This window comes from Apteryx rowi, unplaced genomic scaffold, assembly GCF_003343035.1.
Source record: "Apteryx rowi isolate R43461 unplaced genomic scaffold, aptRow1 scaffold_328, whole genome shotgun sequence".
Lineage (NCBI taxonomy): Eukaryota > Metazoa > Chordata > Aves > Apterygiformes > Apterygidae > Apteryx > Apteryx rowi.
In genome coordinates, this window is record NW_020449730.1 from 496403 (window position 1) to 512970 (window position 16568).

The window sequence follows — 16568 nt, forward strand, 5'->3', positions numbered from 1 at the left end:
CCACAAATACTAAGACCTAAGACAAGAGACAGAGCATTTTATGATCAAATTTATTTAATTAAATTTGACTGTTTTACTGTAGGTCACACCAGAGACTGCCAAAGTAAACTAAACATTTTACATTCACTACAAGATTCTCTCAAATTTTCACAACTAGTCCAAAAACATGGAAGGTGTAGGGTCCCTTTCCCTCAGTTTGCATTATGACTTACATTAATGACAGTGGGACTTACATTCCAGCACTGAAAGGAGAATTGAGCCCTTAGGTTCCCAGGCTTGCAACAGTCCTCCTGGTAGCAAACAGTTTTAAAATCATGTGTCTGTGTGTGCGCACATGTGTGTATGTATATTTACAAAACCAACCTCCTGATGGTATAGAGAACAAACATCCATTTAAACTGGTAATCCAAACAGGAAAAAGATTAACTTTGCAGTGCGGAAGGTAAGAGGGTGAAATTACACAGGAGAGATGTACAAAATATGTCCACGCACTGGCAGACACTTCGGTGCCTGGCAGTCCAAGCAGGCAGGTGCACGGCAGGGCGAGTCACGTGGCAGACCCGGTCCTGCTACCCTTGAAGTCCAGGCAAATTTTGTCACTGTAACGGAAATCCTTTTGTAAGCAAATTAAGCCAACCGTGATTCCAAAAAGCTTGGATGTATGTGGGACTAGAAAGGAGCTGGATGCTTTAGCACGGCTTGCCCTGCAGAGGTTTCTGGGGATGCTGGGAGGAAACCAGGTATTAATAGACCTTTATCTAACTAGTGTTTCTAAAATAATTTGTTTCGGCTCTAGCAAGATTTTTGATAATATACATCTATGATATGCTCTATCTGAATATTTTCTTAAAAAATGCTGAAGACATTTTCCTATTTGAGAGTTATCTACAACAGGTCTTTATTATATCATCTTTCTTTTTATGTGTCTACTCCTAACAAATATCAGAGAAACATGTCAGATGCTACAATTTAAACTTTCATCATATCTGAAAGTATACATCTTTTTTAAAGTGTATTTTCAACATGAAAAGAGCTAAAATCACAATTATATTCCATTGCGTAACGTGTGTGAAATCAAGACCATTTGCATAGTTTCCAAACTGAAACTTTGGAAAATAGCGATTTCATTAACAGGAAGTATTACTTTAGAGAAGGGCTATCCCTTCACACTTTTACTGCATGGCCTAATATATACTTGAAAGAGTCTACAAGTATTGTCAGTTTCTTTGTCTAAAAAGCTAGCTTCTGGAAAATTTCAAATTACAATTATTTTATAAATCACAAGTCATTTTTCCTTAATCTCGCCAATTTTAATGAAGAAAAAACATCAGCATTTCAATGTACAAAAGTCCAATAAAACATGATTTTTTTTTTTAAATCAGTGAATGGGTAAAGTTTGGGTCAAACTCATTCAGTAATAAAAGTCCTCCAATTTCCACTAATAGAAAAATTTTTCTGTTTTGACTATAGGATAATGACAATCCAGAAATAAATAGCTATAAATACATTCATTGTTCCTATTCAAAAAATAATCACATAGGGAAGACACAAAATTGAAATTATTTGAATCCATTTCTTTACAATGAGATGTGGGCAAGTTATAGCAGAGTGACTCAAGACAGGAAAAAAAACAAGTAGGGAATAAATTGGTCCAGTATTGACATTCATGATACATACCAGTTAGCATAATTCTGCAGTTAATTCATCCTTTAAATGACACTACTCAGTTGATTTTTTTTATTTGCTTCAGGTATACATAATGAAAGCAGTTTCCTTTGCATCTTTGCTGAGGATAGGTATAGTACCCTGGAGACACTGTAACAACCTCCTTCAGTATGCATGTGCGTATATATAATTATATACAAATAATCATGCATCCACACACACATTTGTATATCAACACTGCATGTGACGGTTAAATCCATCATCATTCATCATTGGCAGCACTTGTTCCCCTCACTTGGCCTTGATTACGTAACTGCAGGAAAAGAAAATACACAATTAAGCATTAACAGTTACTTCAAACACTAAATTCCAAATAGGTGATTTCATTAATTTCCAAGAAAAATAGGGCAGGGCAGTCAAAACATCACCAGCACTGAGCAAGGTCATGCCAAAGCAGTGCAAGTTTTGTAAGGAAATCTTAATTTGGATACCATCCTCCTCATTGGTGGACAGCAGCTCCAGTCCTCTGAGAATCTTCACACAGATCAGCAGGATTTTAAAACTGCTTTGACTGGGAGATCCCATCTGAGGTATTAACACAGTCACAGTGGGAAACACCAACATTAAAGTACTGAACACAAATACTCAAAAGTCTCCAACTCCTGGACAAACTGCTTCCTGCAGTAACAATTTTAACACAATTTAGTATTTATAAATTTCTGTGCGGAACTAGATTTTAAAAAATTAACATGCTTTGAGTATGGCAGTCCACAGTTTCTCTAAATTATGTGGACAAACCCAGACTGAGTGAGTAGCAAAATAATACTCACTGGCTTTTCTGATTTGTGCCCAGAAAAGAACTTGCAGGCTTCAGAGCTCAGTGCCAGCACAGTGATGACAACAAGGGCGTGCATTTTGGGTTTCTGCACTAGATAAGCACAAAGAAAGGGGTTACATGGCCAACATGTAAGGCATTCTGCAACTGGACTGAGCATCTGCAGTCTACTACAGTGCCATTTTGTGGTGAAGGTCTCTTATGCACCTGGGCCATAAAGGATCACGTCCAATTTTTCATCACATCAAGGTTATCAAACAGGAGGGAGTAAGGCCCCAAAGTGTTATCTGGATATATATGCATTTAGATGTTTCTGCCAACAACTCCCATCATCAGTATATTAGTAACTTTTCTCCTTTTTCATCCAACAGTTCACTTACACGGCTTGATTTGCCTCAGAACCTACAGAGAACTCCTCTAGACGTCAGCAGCCAATGTGCCTCGAACGGAACCCTTCTTACGCATCTAAACGTAAAATAAAACTGTAAGCTACCAAATAAAGAACCTATCTTGCTGTTGGTTAGTAAGAGAGAAGTAATGAGCTACATGACTTTTCCCCAGCCAGGACCAAAACGGGAAGCAGCCTCAGCTAAAGCTGAAGTTTTGTGGAGACCAGATATACAGAGCATCTCTTTTTGGTGGAGGAAGTCTGGGAACCGTACAGCAGCTGTAAATGATGCTTCTTAGATTTTTAAAAGCCCATGATGCTTCAGTGCTACACCACACTGCTCGAAACATCCAGTAGGGATTCCCACTGTTGCAAAGGCATGCGGTAGATCACAGTGCTTTGGCAGGGTCAGGTGATTTTCTACTATACACTGATTAGCTGATGTGTATTTAATGAGGCATAGGTGCTCCTCATCTCCAGGAGTCAGATATATAAACCATTAAGTGAAAGATAAAGAAAAATCTAAGAAAAGAATGTGCTGGGATACAGAAACTCTGGAAGAACACCTATGAGAATTCAGGGAGTAACGAAAAAGTAACAAAAGAAGAGATCCTGACAATAAAAATTGGCTTAAGATGAAGAACAGGACTAACAAAAGAACTGAAATGTGCACAGAATCTAAAGAGAAAGATTAGTTCAAACCAGGAAGAAGAAAGGATTTTAATGTGAAAGAGAATAGCAACAGAAAGCAATGTGTCATAAGAAAATGTAATGCTGCCAATATTATTAGATACTGGCTTGCTTTCTGCAGTTTTTTCTTTTTAAGCATCATAAAACTGCATAGTGTCAAAAAAGCTGAATATTTCTTTGCAAGGCTGGAAGCATGAAGATATTCTTGGCATACTAAGTACCTTACCACGAAGTTCGCTCTTTCCAGTGGTCCAGGCCATAAAACAAATGTTTTGTGGTTTATTTAGGATTTAATGAAAGTTACTGTTTATCAAAATGGATGAAGTAGGTGGATATAAAACATAAAAACAAATTATTTGGTATAAATTAGTGTTCACTTTGTATTTGCAGTGACATTTTTTGCCTCTAGATTGTTATTCTCCAATAATGCACCTCACCACAAAAATTTTGGGACTGCATCATTTATAGGTGTTTGTAGATACCGCTGTTATAACACTTAGGCAAAAAAAAAAATATATATATATATTGTAACAGTAGGTTCCCACTCCTCTCACATTTCACAATATATATAGAAAAGCTGTGTTAGTGTTAATGCATTTCTCTTGCGAAAAAAATATATTTAAGCTCCTGATGGTGAAGTCTTACACGACAAACTATTTGAAATAAATTATTTGCCTTGCTGTGCAAAACAAGAAAATGTTAGGGAAATAGATTTGCTCTTTAACAGGGATCAATGTTACCTAGAAACAAGTGATCCAGGTTTCACTTAAGGTTAAGAATTTAAAAAGTAGCAAATACTTTGCTATCAAGATCCTGTGTTAGCCATGATGCATAAAGAAATAAATTCTGCTCCTTTTTGCTCTTCTCTAGGAGACAATATTTATAAAACAAACTGTTTCACAGGAAACAAAACAACACAGAGCATATCCTGTTTGTGCAAGAGAATCATCTATGATTTATTTCTGACATAGTATTTTGCAAAAAATGTACAAAAAGCAGTTACTTACCAGTGAAAAATGTGAAACAGATAACTTTCTCTACAGAAGACTGACAACTATAGTCCACACAGATATAAAAGGGAAATTTTCTCATGCACATAGATGTGTGTGTTAAACACCAGTTACTCTCTCCAATACATACCTTGTATGCACTCCTCACACTGCCACTATTCTTTCTCAGAGAAATTGGATAAAGTTTGTTTCATTCAAAATTAAGAACTACGGGTGTGAAAAGGAGAACCCTTCTGATAAAAGCCAGTTAGACAGAGGAAAGTGGTTACTCTTCCTCCTTCACAGACAGCTGGCTCTAGGAATAGGTTCTGGCATAAAGTAGAATAAAAGAAGAATTCCATGTGTTTTTTTGAGAACACCTGCCATAACCAAAAATATCCAAAAGCCAGTGAGAGAGTACAGCGTTTGTGAGAAGGGACGGACATCATGCTTTTTCAAAATATATTTCTGGAAACTGCCAAAGTAGACAATCCCTTCAGCTTATCTGAAAAGAAAGTTTGTTTTTACTAGCTCAGAACATCTACCTATTCACACACACATAGGGAAGAAGCACTTCTCCCAAACCCTGAAAACATCTCCACGCAATGCAAGATGGCTACAGGCAGTTCATGAAGTCCACGCACGAAGAGCACAGCAACCGTGGATGAAGAGGGAGTTACAGCGAATGTTGACACAAAGAGCAAAGATGGGCTAGGCCTGAAGTAAAGTGCACTTCAGAGCCACTATCAACAATAGGTCTAAAGCACAAAGCAATCTGTTTAAAGACATCTAGAAGCTGAAATGAGCTAAAACCATGCAAAAATCAAGTCATAGCTGAGGGCACATGTGTCCTGACAGAACCAAGACAATAGATGGAAAGTGACAAGCTGAATGGGTTTGGGACATAAAGCAAATGGCATGGCAAAATAGGAAGGAAATAGAATTGCAACTCCACAGACTGCAAAGAACCTAAAAAGATGTCAGTATTTAAAATGAGAAAGGCTCTCGCCAAAGGTCGTGCTCTGGAAAGAGACTAGAAAAGAAAGCTCCTTGCCTAGCCTATGATGTTCCTCTACATCTTAAAAGAGAGAGTAGGGAAAGTGGCTCTATGGGCGAGTTTCCTTCCAGACATCAGTCCAAAGACAGATCAGACTATATGTATTTGGTCTTCACAACCACCAAAGCATGAAATTTGAGACCATCTTATGCCTGTTAATTTTACCAACTACCTTTTTGCAGTTCAAAGTCTCAATTTTGTCATGCTAATCAGGATGAGTGCAATTGTTGTCATGTGACACATACAACTTGCTTCAAGACATGTTTGAAGGGAAAATAATCAGTTCTAATGATGATTAGCAACTAAACAAAGCAAGACATACAATAGAAAAGTGAAATGACAGCTCTGAGTTCTAACTCACAAGCGGTAAAAAAGCACTGAAGGGGACTCTGTGCAATGGGTATGACAACACATAAAGAGATGCTCAGTGCAGACCTTCTGGATTTAGGGACTTCTCATGAGCATTTACCTTACAGCCACTTCCAGATTGACACAACATAGTATGCAGAAGCTTCAAGTGCATGGGTCTGCAGAGGAGAACCACTACAGAAGTCGTAATGTTTATCAGCAATTGCCCAAACACATGCAAGGGGATGGATACTATTCAACTTGCCTCAGTTCTTGAACTGTCTAGATGGCAGAGCTATGGATAGATGGCATGCAAACACTAATCTTAAAGCATTCTTACCGCTTCCAGCTCCTTTTGTGTTTCATCCTCCATTCTCCTAATGTCTTCCATAGTCAGATCAATCCACTTGTCAATCCAACAGAACAGCTGGCGATGAAAGTTGGTAAATATCCTTTTTTCTTGCTTTAAGAAGATAAACAAACGTTAGATAACAGGTCTACATTTTGCCAGACTGGTGAAGTGACTGCAGTTATTCCATTTGAAGAGGTATAATCTTTAGGTAGGTGCGTGCTGTTTCACAGTGCTACAGTTCAGCTTCTCCACATTCCTGGATCCTAATCAAAGCCACCTCCTTCTCAAAACCACCCCCACACTAAAGACAGTCTCCAGTATCTCCTAATTCTTACTTTGTATTGCGGCCATCACAAACTATCTCTTCCATCTCATTGCCATTTATTATGGTTTGTAATTTTCTTCTTTTACTATCATATTTTTTGAAATACATAAAGATTTAAGGCAGTTAGCTGTGTGATGCACTCAGAGCTAAAAGCCCTGGTTACCACAATAAAAATGGCCTCACTTTAGTTGTCTGTGAGGAAACAACATATGAAAGAGCTACTGGAATATCATGTTTTGGTTAACTCACTGGTCCAGCACATTCTGGCTGGATTCAAGAGAACTGACACGACGGTCTAGATTAAATTTTTAGAATATAAACTTATATGTAGGCAGAGTGTTTATTCATGCATTTAAAAAAAAAATCACAATTCATATTCTGATAATACAGTGCTAATGAAATAAAAAGCAAATATAATTTGCCCAAACTACCACAACTGTCAATTAAATTCTAAAGTATTAGATTATACCTTACTTATAACTGGTCTTGCAAGCCTTCAGTTCCAGTAAAATCAAATACTATAGAATTAGCATAAACATAAGAACACTTTCATAAGAAAACTAGTACATACAACACTAGAAAAACTCCAGCACATCTTTTGCACAACTATTAATCTAAAAGAAAAACAGCCTCAAAGAATTCTCCTTCTGTCAAGTGTTGTGGCTTGCACAATCAAGGCTTAAACTTAAATGATAGGATCATGGCTTCTATTTTTGCTTTTTTAGCTTAAAGTTATTCTAGCACTGCCAATGAAACACCATCGCTGCTAGACACAAACAGTTCTAACTGCTGAAGAAATGAACAGGAACTGCTTGATTGTAAGCAACAGAAAACCTCATCACTTTCCCCCCTCAAAAACCCCATGCCAAAACAGCACCAACCTGCCTACATACCCCTACCCGCCCCCCACCAATCCCACCTCCCCAGCAACAGCCCAGCTAGTGAGAAGCACTTACCTTTTGGATAAAGTTTTCAACTTTGTTCTGCAATCCCCACCACTTAAATTTGATAGTCACCAACTTGTAAGCACACATTTTAGGACAGTCTTCATCAGTTGCTAACTCTTTCTGTTTATGGATAATTGGAAGGAATTTATTTTTTTTAAAAACAAGGACTTCAGACAAACGTATTTAATATGATTATTGGAAATTATCACTCTAATTATTACTAAATGGCTGCACTGTACTTTGGAAACAGGGTACAAGGGATTAACAAATGTCATCAGGTTAAGTCTATAAGAAATTCCATCCATGCTGCAAACACATACTATAAATCTAAGTTTTAACATTGCTTTTATTTTCATGATTTGCACTGTCATATACTTTCTTGGTTTTCTTTGGGACAATGATGCTTAATTACAACAGCTGGCACCAAATTATTTTATATTTTTGGATCTATTGCCAAAACACAATTATAATCTGAGCTGCTACCTCATTACAATGGTGGAAAACACATGCACTGAAAAAAAAGATTCAAATAAAACATAATACCTCCCCCTATCCCCAGATCACTTCTCACAAAAGCATAAAATTTAAGTCCATTTCAATTCTGTTTTGTCTACACACTGCAAAGAGAGATTAAAGCCTGGCAAGCTCTCCCCAGTTCCTCTCCCTCATTTCCCTTTCCCTAGGAGACCGTGCCAGAAGGGTATGTTTTTACCCAGGACTAGAGGAAATTTCTAGTTGCGTAGCATAATTTACATATTCATTTTTGCATAGTGAATTGCAGACCTCCTGCTCACATGAGGAAAAAAAAGGGAAAGGACCTCTCCTCCTCAATGGCAAGTAAGCAGCCTTAAGATTCACGAAAGCTTCAGTTCAAAGAGTGCTTGGAAGCAGCTCTGGCTCAAAGATTAGTGGGGAAGAAGGATCCCCAAAAGAATGAACTGAGGGGAAATTCAGGAGACAACCACCACCATTCCCTATAACAACAGAAGTGCGGCTGCTAGGAAAGACAGGAGCACTGTCAAACATAGTGGGCAAGAACAACTACCCTCAAAATTTCCTACACCAAAATTCTAAGCATGGACTTGGTTAGAATTATTTAACTGCAAAAAGTACTAGTTAGATGTAACTGGTCTTGCAACCTGTTGACACAATCTGTGGAGAGGGCGGAAGAAACTCTTCACTCCCATTTATCTCAGAAGGAGATTGAACGCATGAGGTTTGTTTAACCAGATTTGTTCCAAGTGTGTGTATGAAGAGTTAACACAGTCCAGAAGTTCAGAGGAGCAGCATTGCAAGAGACTGTGAAGCTGCTAAAGATGCATCAAATCGGAATAAGAAAACTCAAAATACAAGCATCATGAAACTAGGTTTTATTACAGTTCTTACTTCCAAACAACTTTGAAGTATCTCTGATGTGTGTAACATGGTATACAGATATTTCCTTACAACTCATGCAGCCAAATTTACATAATACAAGAGACTCTATCATGTTTTTAATTTAACAAAGCATGTTTGGTTACTCCAAGCCATGTAAAAGAGAAAGGAAAAAAAAGGATAAAATGAAGTTGCCAAAACCTGCATTTGGCAACTAGTATAAGACATCCACAGATGTTTATTCTTTATACCTGTAACAAAATTCTAAATGGAAATACTTATGGCATTTTTAAACTAGGTTTCTATTGACTGTGAAATGGACCACTTCCTTTGGTCATGTACACAGTAAAAAGATTTCAGAGATATCTAGACATTTAAAAATCTTGGACAACAAAAACTGAATAATGCATGTTTAAGACAGAACTTTTATCACAAAGATTCATCATCAGAGAGTTCTTACATGTTTCTTAGAGTAAAAGAAAACCAATTACCCTCAGAAGACTGATATTCTTTCTAGTCACAAACAGGAAAGAAAGCACTGCTGCTGCTGCTTTGCGCTCCCAAACTGTACGAGTCTATGTCCAGGCACCAGTAAAAGGCCAGAATTAACAAAAATACATAAATTCAGTGCTTCCCAATCCAAGTATTCAAAGATCTCCTCCTCCTCCTCCTTTTATGGCCTTTTTTTTTTTTTTTTTTTGGTAAGCCTTTTGTTTGGGCATACAGGCCCAAACAGGCCAATCCTGCATCAGCCCCCCCGCTTCCTCCCTGAAGAGGAAAGAAGAACAAACGTCTAAGGCAGGATGCACGTTTTCAGCACAGTCTATAGGAATAATGTGAGAATTCTATTCTGCTAGCCAGTATATTTAGCCCAGGGAGAAAGAGTATTATAGTAATGGAAGTTCATATACATGCCTGTCCCCTTTTATCACCTTGAAAGGCACAAAATACTAATTTTCTTCCATGAGATTCCAGCCTTATTCAGGCCCAGATCACACCTACAAACAACTGCGCTGAGTCAGACCAAAGGTCTACCTGGCTCAGTATTTTGACAGCAGCCAGTGGCAGACACCTAGGAAAGAATATAAAACTCAAGGAAGAAAATACTGATAATTCCCCCAGAAGCTCTACCAATGTTTAGCTATTTACAAGCTTAGAAAACTTCTGAACCAGAATTATTTTCTGTCTTTTATTTTCTGTCTTTGGATACACAAACAGCAGAACTAAGATCATGTAAATATGTATAGATTGTGTACATATACCATGTATATGGTATTGCTGAACTCTAACTTAACATTTATATAGTATCTAGGGCATATAATACACCTATATTGATATACAAGACATCTTAAATATTAACTAACAATCAATTAACCAGTTCTCATACAGTTTAAAGTTTCGATGCAAGGGAGACATTAAAAAGCAACTAAAAATTAAGAGACTTTTTTTTTTTTTTTTTTTTTTTNCTAAAGTCTCTTAGCATGCTGAGCTAAAGAATCACTGATGCCCGGACGTGCGGCAGCAACTTACAGTAACAAAACCACTCCAGTTTGGAAGTTATTATGAACAAAGCTCATGGTATTTTAACACTCTGCTCACCTGCTTATTTTTGAAATGTTCATGCTCAAGTTGAACTAGAAAGTATTATTAAGGTAAACCTATAGATGGGTCTGGATCTTAAAAGAGACTATACTCAATAGCAGCACAAAGAATTAAAAATCTCTGCTTCTACTAACATTTGACTAAGACACTGAACACTAAAGAGCAGGGGAAGTAGCAGATAAAATGAAGTAACATTCACACCCTAGATTCTTCTCTAAGGTCCATCATTGTCATAGTATCTAGACACCAAACAAAAATAAAATAGGCATACCAACTTCAGAAAAGAACTGTAGAGGACTGTCTTTATCCTGCTTCCTAGAGACTAGGTCTCCATAAACATTTGTTTATACAGGCAAGCTTTCACAAGAGACTGTGCAAAACACTCTCGGAAACAGTCTTTTGCTCCATGTATTCTGTGGTAGCTGGTTCTGCAAGTTTCCCAATGAAAAAAAAAAGCACAGTAACCAGTATTTTGTTCTTTTTTGACTACAGAGGAACAACTGCACCCAAAGATGTTGCTTAGTAAAAAGTACATTATTACTCGCTTTTTCTTCAGTAGCTATAGAGAAGATGGAAGTCAATCAATTTTTGTACAGCAACTAAATCTTCTGTGCAAATACAGGTCATTAACCAGTCATGCATCCCTCTCCACACCCACAAGTCCCAGAAGTAGTAGTCCTTGCTGCCACAACACAAGCTTGAACACACTTGCTGACTCTCTGAAATCTCCACATTTTCCTCTGGGGAACATAAGCAGCCAATGACTTATCACACAAGCCAACATTTAAGTGTGCATGTGGCACTGACTAGTGAAATCCTTTTTCTTATAGAGTCTCTTGTACAAGCACTCATTACTTAAGTGCTCAGCTGCGAAGTTGTTGCTACAAAATTCCCACGGAGCCATGACAGCACTGCGGTGTCCGTACAGTCGAGCTATCACAGGATCAACTTTCATCACGTTGAAAAGACAACGTAAGGAACAGCTACAATAGCCCCAATTAGGTCAGCAGCATACATCGACTGCACCCTCAGGTCTAATTAAGGCAAATGAAAGAATGTGGAGCACCCCAAATGTAGTTTCACAAGCATTTCTTTTGACAATGCAGCTTAAGGGCAGCGATGTGCCAGCTTTAGCAGCCTGTACCCCTTCTGCTCGCTCCACTGACGCATCACATCTCAGTTGAGCTGCCTCTGTTGCCCCATCATTTCCCATACCCTCACAAAAATCCGGCTGTCTTCTTTTCCATGCAGCATTCAAACCACTGTACCAGCATATGGGAAAGGGTGGTACAGGAGCAAATGGTTAGTGCTGCACAGAAGTACCCCTGCAACTAGAACCTCGGTCCACAGTGGGACAAGAGACATTAAGTCCTTGAATCCAAGTTACTTCAGTGTTATGATCTTAGGCTAGCTGATAACTCTCATTACCGTCCGGCACTGCTTAGCGGGCAACGGCAACTCTGTGCTGTTAGACATGGTAGTCAGTTATTTGACACTTAAGATAAAGGACAAGCTTCTGATATGAGAAAGGGGAATATCTTCTGCCTACCTTTCTGCTTGCATTTTAGGAAAGGAAATTAGGGACCGATAGCCTGATGGTCCAACGCATTCTACTCCAACACCTGACACTTATCTTGATGCTTTGCAAAAACTAACAGTAAATAAATAATGGTGACATCTAAAGTAATGAACTGGAAGAAAATTCACACCTCTCAGAGAAAGTACTTCACATTATATTTAGAAAGAAACATTCATTCTATATTTTCAACTTTTCTTGGTAATGAAAAACTAAATGATTTTAATGTTAATGAAGTCTAATGCTTAGGAAAATTTAATAATTTGGGGTATCATTTGTAATGCATTTAAAAAAATAACTCAGTAGCTACTTAAGCATAATTCTTCAAAGTACACACTAAGTAGTAAAATTATGCCAAGATTTTCAGACCCTAAATTTCATTTACATCACTGTCAATGAAATGTTGCATTTACAGTAATGACAAATTGTGCATATTATCAGTTTCAGGACATCAGTTCCTATATTGGAAATTCAGCAAAGGCTATAAACATATCAAAATGGTCAGCTGCATATTTCTCTGATAACTATTTATTTGCAAAATTGAATTTTATACTAAAACAAACAAAAAGCAGTATGAACCATATGAACAGGTTGGTTCTTATCAGTGCAGGCATTCATCTGAAAATCTGAGATCAAGTTTTGTTGATAAGTGTGCAGAATCGCAGAAACTGCCCCAGAGGCTGCGATTAGTCTAAATGATTATCAATGATAGTTGTGCACTAGACAATGCCTACGGGAAGATATGCTAAAAATAGAGCAACAAAAAGATCACTAGTCTTGAACAGATGGGAGAAAAACAGGCCATTCTTGCCTGTGGAACACAGGCTGGTTTAATCGTGGGACAGGAAAATTATGATGTACTGTAAAACAAATCTTCCATGACTTTTAGTATCTCTGCTTCATTTTTGAAGGTGTTCCACAGATCTCCCTTACAAACCAGAGCTGAGGTCACAGATGGAACAATTATTTTGTGAAAGAGTATATTCTAATCGGTAACTAGGGACCTATTCTTGACAAATTGCATCTACATTCATTCTGGTACACAGTGGTTAGTTTTTCTACAAGGATACCTGATGTAGCAAAGTATGTTTCATTCTGGGATGGATGTAAATACATAGATGACTTTTGATGGCTGTGTGTGGAAGGACATGCTTTGAGATGGGTGTAGGGATGTGCTGACAAGTTTTGCATTGCTGTTCAGGTGTGGTTGGTTTCCATTTGGTATACATTGGTCTACAGCAAGTTTGCATCTAAGTTTGAGTGGAGCAAGGTTCTGAAAGAAATGAGAAGGGAGCTATTTCAAGGCTCAGGAAGCAGATTTTAGGAAAGTTTTTTTCAAGATAGGATCTTCTTTACGCATGCAGCAAGTGTCTTAGGCTAAACTGTCAAGAGAAGTATATAATGGGTAGTAAGAAATTACAAAGGTGATGTAAGGGTGTCACTGACATATCTGGATCAGTACTATGTTGCCTACTAGAACATCAGTCTTCAAACATGATTTTCCTGTAGCTGAATATGCAAGCAGAGCAAATTTATATTGGGTGTGATTTTAAGTGGTAAGCTTTCACATGACAGTCATATTGATGACCAATAATGTAAGGTTGTTTATGCAGAAAGGAAGCACTAATGCTGAATAGCTTTCACAGAATTTAATATCTCTTTAAAATAAACTTCTCACACTATCCATTAATGGTATTAGGGAAATCTACCACACTGCATTTTGGTCAGATTTGGCAGGGGGGAGAGAAGGGAAGAGAAAGGTAGGTGATGTTAAGCAAGCAGCATGCATAATGCACTTATAAGAAAATTTCCTGTATAAAGGCTTGGGTAACTGCAGTCATGGTAAAAGGCTGATGGCTCTACCTTAAAATAAAAGTCATTTTTCCATAGTCATACAAAGCCTACTTATCAGAAAGTTGCTAAATGACCGAAGAATGTAGAAAGTTAATTCCACAAACCAACCCAGATTACCTATCTCAGGCTAAGAACTTCAGGAACATGGTAGATGCATCTGTTCACACACATACACAAGGTGTATTATCTTACCAAAGTAAAATACTTCATTATGATGAAATACTGTAGGTTTTCTGTGTGCATTATGCATATATACCACACAAGTCAAATGCACTTAGATATTCAATAGGGCAAGGTAAAGACGGGCTTATATTTGTCACTACATTCTGCTAGTTTTTGATCATCTTAAATAAAACATACACATGTAGGATCCTTTACTGTGCTCTAAGAAATATACACTTGTAATCATTTCAATATAAGGAAGATTCCAATTAGTTTTTTTGCATTTTAATTTACCTCCAGTGGCTAACACAACAGTCTGATGACTTGCATGAAATCTGTCATAGTGCATATTCAGCTGTCAATCTTCAGTACCTATAACATCCATCCCATTTAATTTGTATAGCTTTTATTGCAAATTTTTAAACTTGTTTAATTAAATCACTTTATTTTTAGTAGTAATATCAAGCAACTTTGCTTACTAACACATTCAGAATTTTAACTGAATATGAAAAAGAAAATAAATATTCAATTTCTATCCACTGTTTTAAGACTAGCATCACCAGTGCTAGTCTCTAAGGAATTGTGAACATTTTTTGACGATTAAGACTTTGTAATGTTGTAAAGTCAGTTCTTAGTACCTTCCAATTTGGCCCCAAAGGTCCTCTCTTGGTCTTAACAGACTGGAATAATGCAGGGTCTTCATCAGCTTTGTAGTCCTATAACATAAAAAAAGAACTGAGAGTCAGAAAAAGATGCATACAATATCCCACTGTAAAAAGCTTCTCCTCAAGACTACCAAGTTGATTCATCCAAGTGGTCTGGAGCGGGGCGGGGGGGATTTGTTACCCTGTTTTTAAGCTTGTGTTCAATATACCATCACACCAGCTTAATCCACTGAATATCACAACTGGTGCTCGTTATCTATTTATAGGGCCCCCCCTCTAGGTCAAAATTTCCTTATGCTGGGCACCGTGCAACATAAGCACTATCCTCTCAGTTCTGGACACTTTTGGGGGCAGGGAAAGCAATAATAAAGAAACGCATATGCCAGCATTTCCCAAAGTGCAAGATATGCCCACTTCAGAGAAAGGAGAGAAGAAAGGGAAGAAGACGTAAGTAAACTAACTTGCAAAATTAGAAACGGCATAATCTCAGTCCGAGAGACACATTGGCAGGCTAAGCACAGAGAGGGCCAAGGCAGCAGTCTGAGTGGCCCTGCTTTAAGCTTTAGAACAGACATCACTGCTTACCAAGTCACATGTAGTGTAAACAGAGCTAATCCTAGTAAAACTGAAAGATGACCAATGCTTCCAACATATGGATTAACTTATTATACTGATGAGGGGTATGGAAATGATTATTTGATAAAGATACTACTTCGGAAATTAGGAAAGCATATGAAACCCTGACCTCAGTAACTGACAGCAAGTGAGGTTCATACAGTATCTGAAAAACACCAGCCTAAGAAAACCATTACACCCATGCAACAAAGGAGAACTGTAGAAGTTTAAAGTTACTTTAAAGTATGACAAGTACTTCGTGGGTGCTACAGAAAAGCCCAAGAAAGCCTCAGAGGAAAATTCTAAGTTTAGCAAAGCTTCACGTCTCATTTTTAAAAATAAGTTTTAACAAGGACAAAATTTTCAGAACAAAGAGTGAGAGGAATGCCACCGAAAAGCAGCTACTGGCATTTTCCCTACTCCTGCATCACAGAGTTGTCACAAGGAATCACAATTGTAGACTGCTTCACAGATGAAGTAAAACTAAACATTTACCTTTCTAATGCATCACCTATATTCCAAATGAAATACTATCAGCCCCAAGATAAAAATAAATGAAACAAATGGGTCTCCGAATACTGCAACTGAAACGTATTTCGTCTGAGGCGCACTGAAAGCATCCAGTTACATCTCCATTGCAGAAGTATTGTGGCTTGGAGAACTAGTTTCTCTAGACAACTGAATTATAAAGTTCTTGTAGACAAAGGCACGCACATAAGCTTACTTAAAATAAACCCAAAGAGTGTAGCATTACAGAACAGCAATTGTCAGACTGGGTTAAACCTGGTCCATTCTAATCCAATATTCTGTCTCAGTGGCCAGTAACAGATGCTTCATGGAAGGATACAAATAACCCACTGACAGAGCTATTAACCCGGGCAGTAAACAGTTTGGTCTTCAACATTATGTTTTTTCCTAGAAAGGATGTAAACTCTTTAGTCACGGAGGTTCATATAACTAGGTATTTCTCTCCACCTTCATTCTTGGCCTCAGTTGCACCCTGTGGTAATTAGTGACTAATGAATTATGAACTGTGCAAAAGTCTTCCTCTCTCCCACTGTTTCAAATGGTTTGATTTTTTCTTTCCATTTCATTGGCTTCCCCATTATTCTTATATTGATATG

At 37.7% G+C, this 16568-nt stretch overlaps 1 protein-coding gene across 7 annotated transcripts in view; it reads right to left on the bottom strand.

The window, feature by feature from the left end:
- Positions 1–873: 873 nt before the first annotated feature.
- The window catches only part of PITPNB (phosphatidylinositol transfer protein beta), a 38131-nt gene continuing 22436 nt past the window's right edge, over positions 874–16568 (bottom strand). For 2 of the 7 annotated variants that reach the window (XM_026071540.1, XM_026071542.1), the window contains 5 exons: positions 14803–14880; positions 7606–7716; positions 6313–6435; positions 2496–2588; positions 1985–2250 (listed from right to left, as the gene is read on the bottom strand). In XM_026071540.1, coding sequence (XP_025927325.1) covers positions 2002–2250; positions 2496–2588; positions 6313–6435; positions 7606–7716; positions 14803–14880 — 654 coding nt within the window. In that variant the 3' untranslated portion in view covers positions 1985–2001. The other 5 variants (XM_026071541.1, XM_026071545.1, XM_026071544.1 and 2 more) reach the window with 5 other exon arrangements.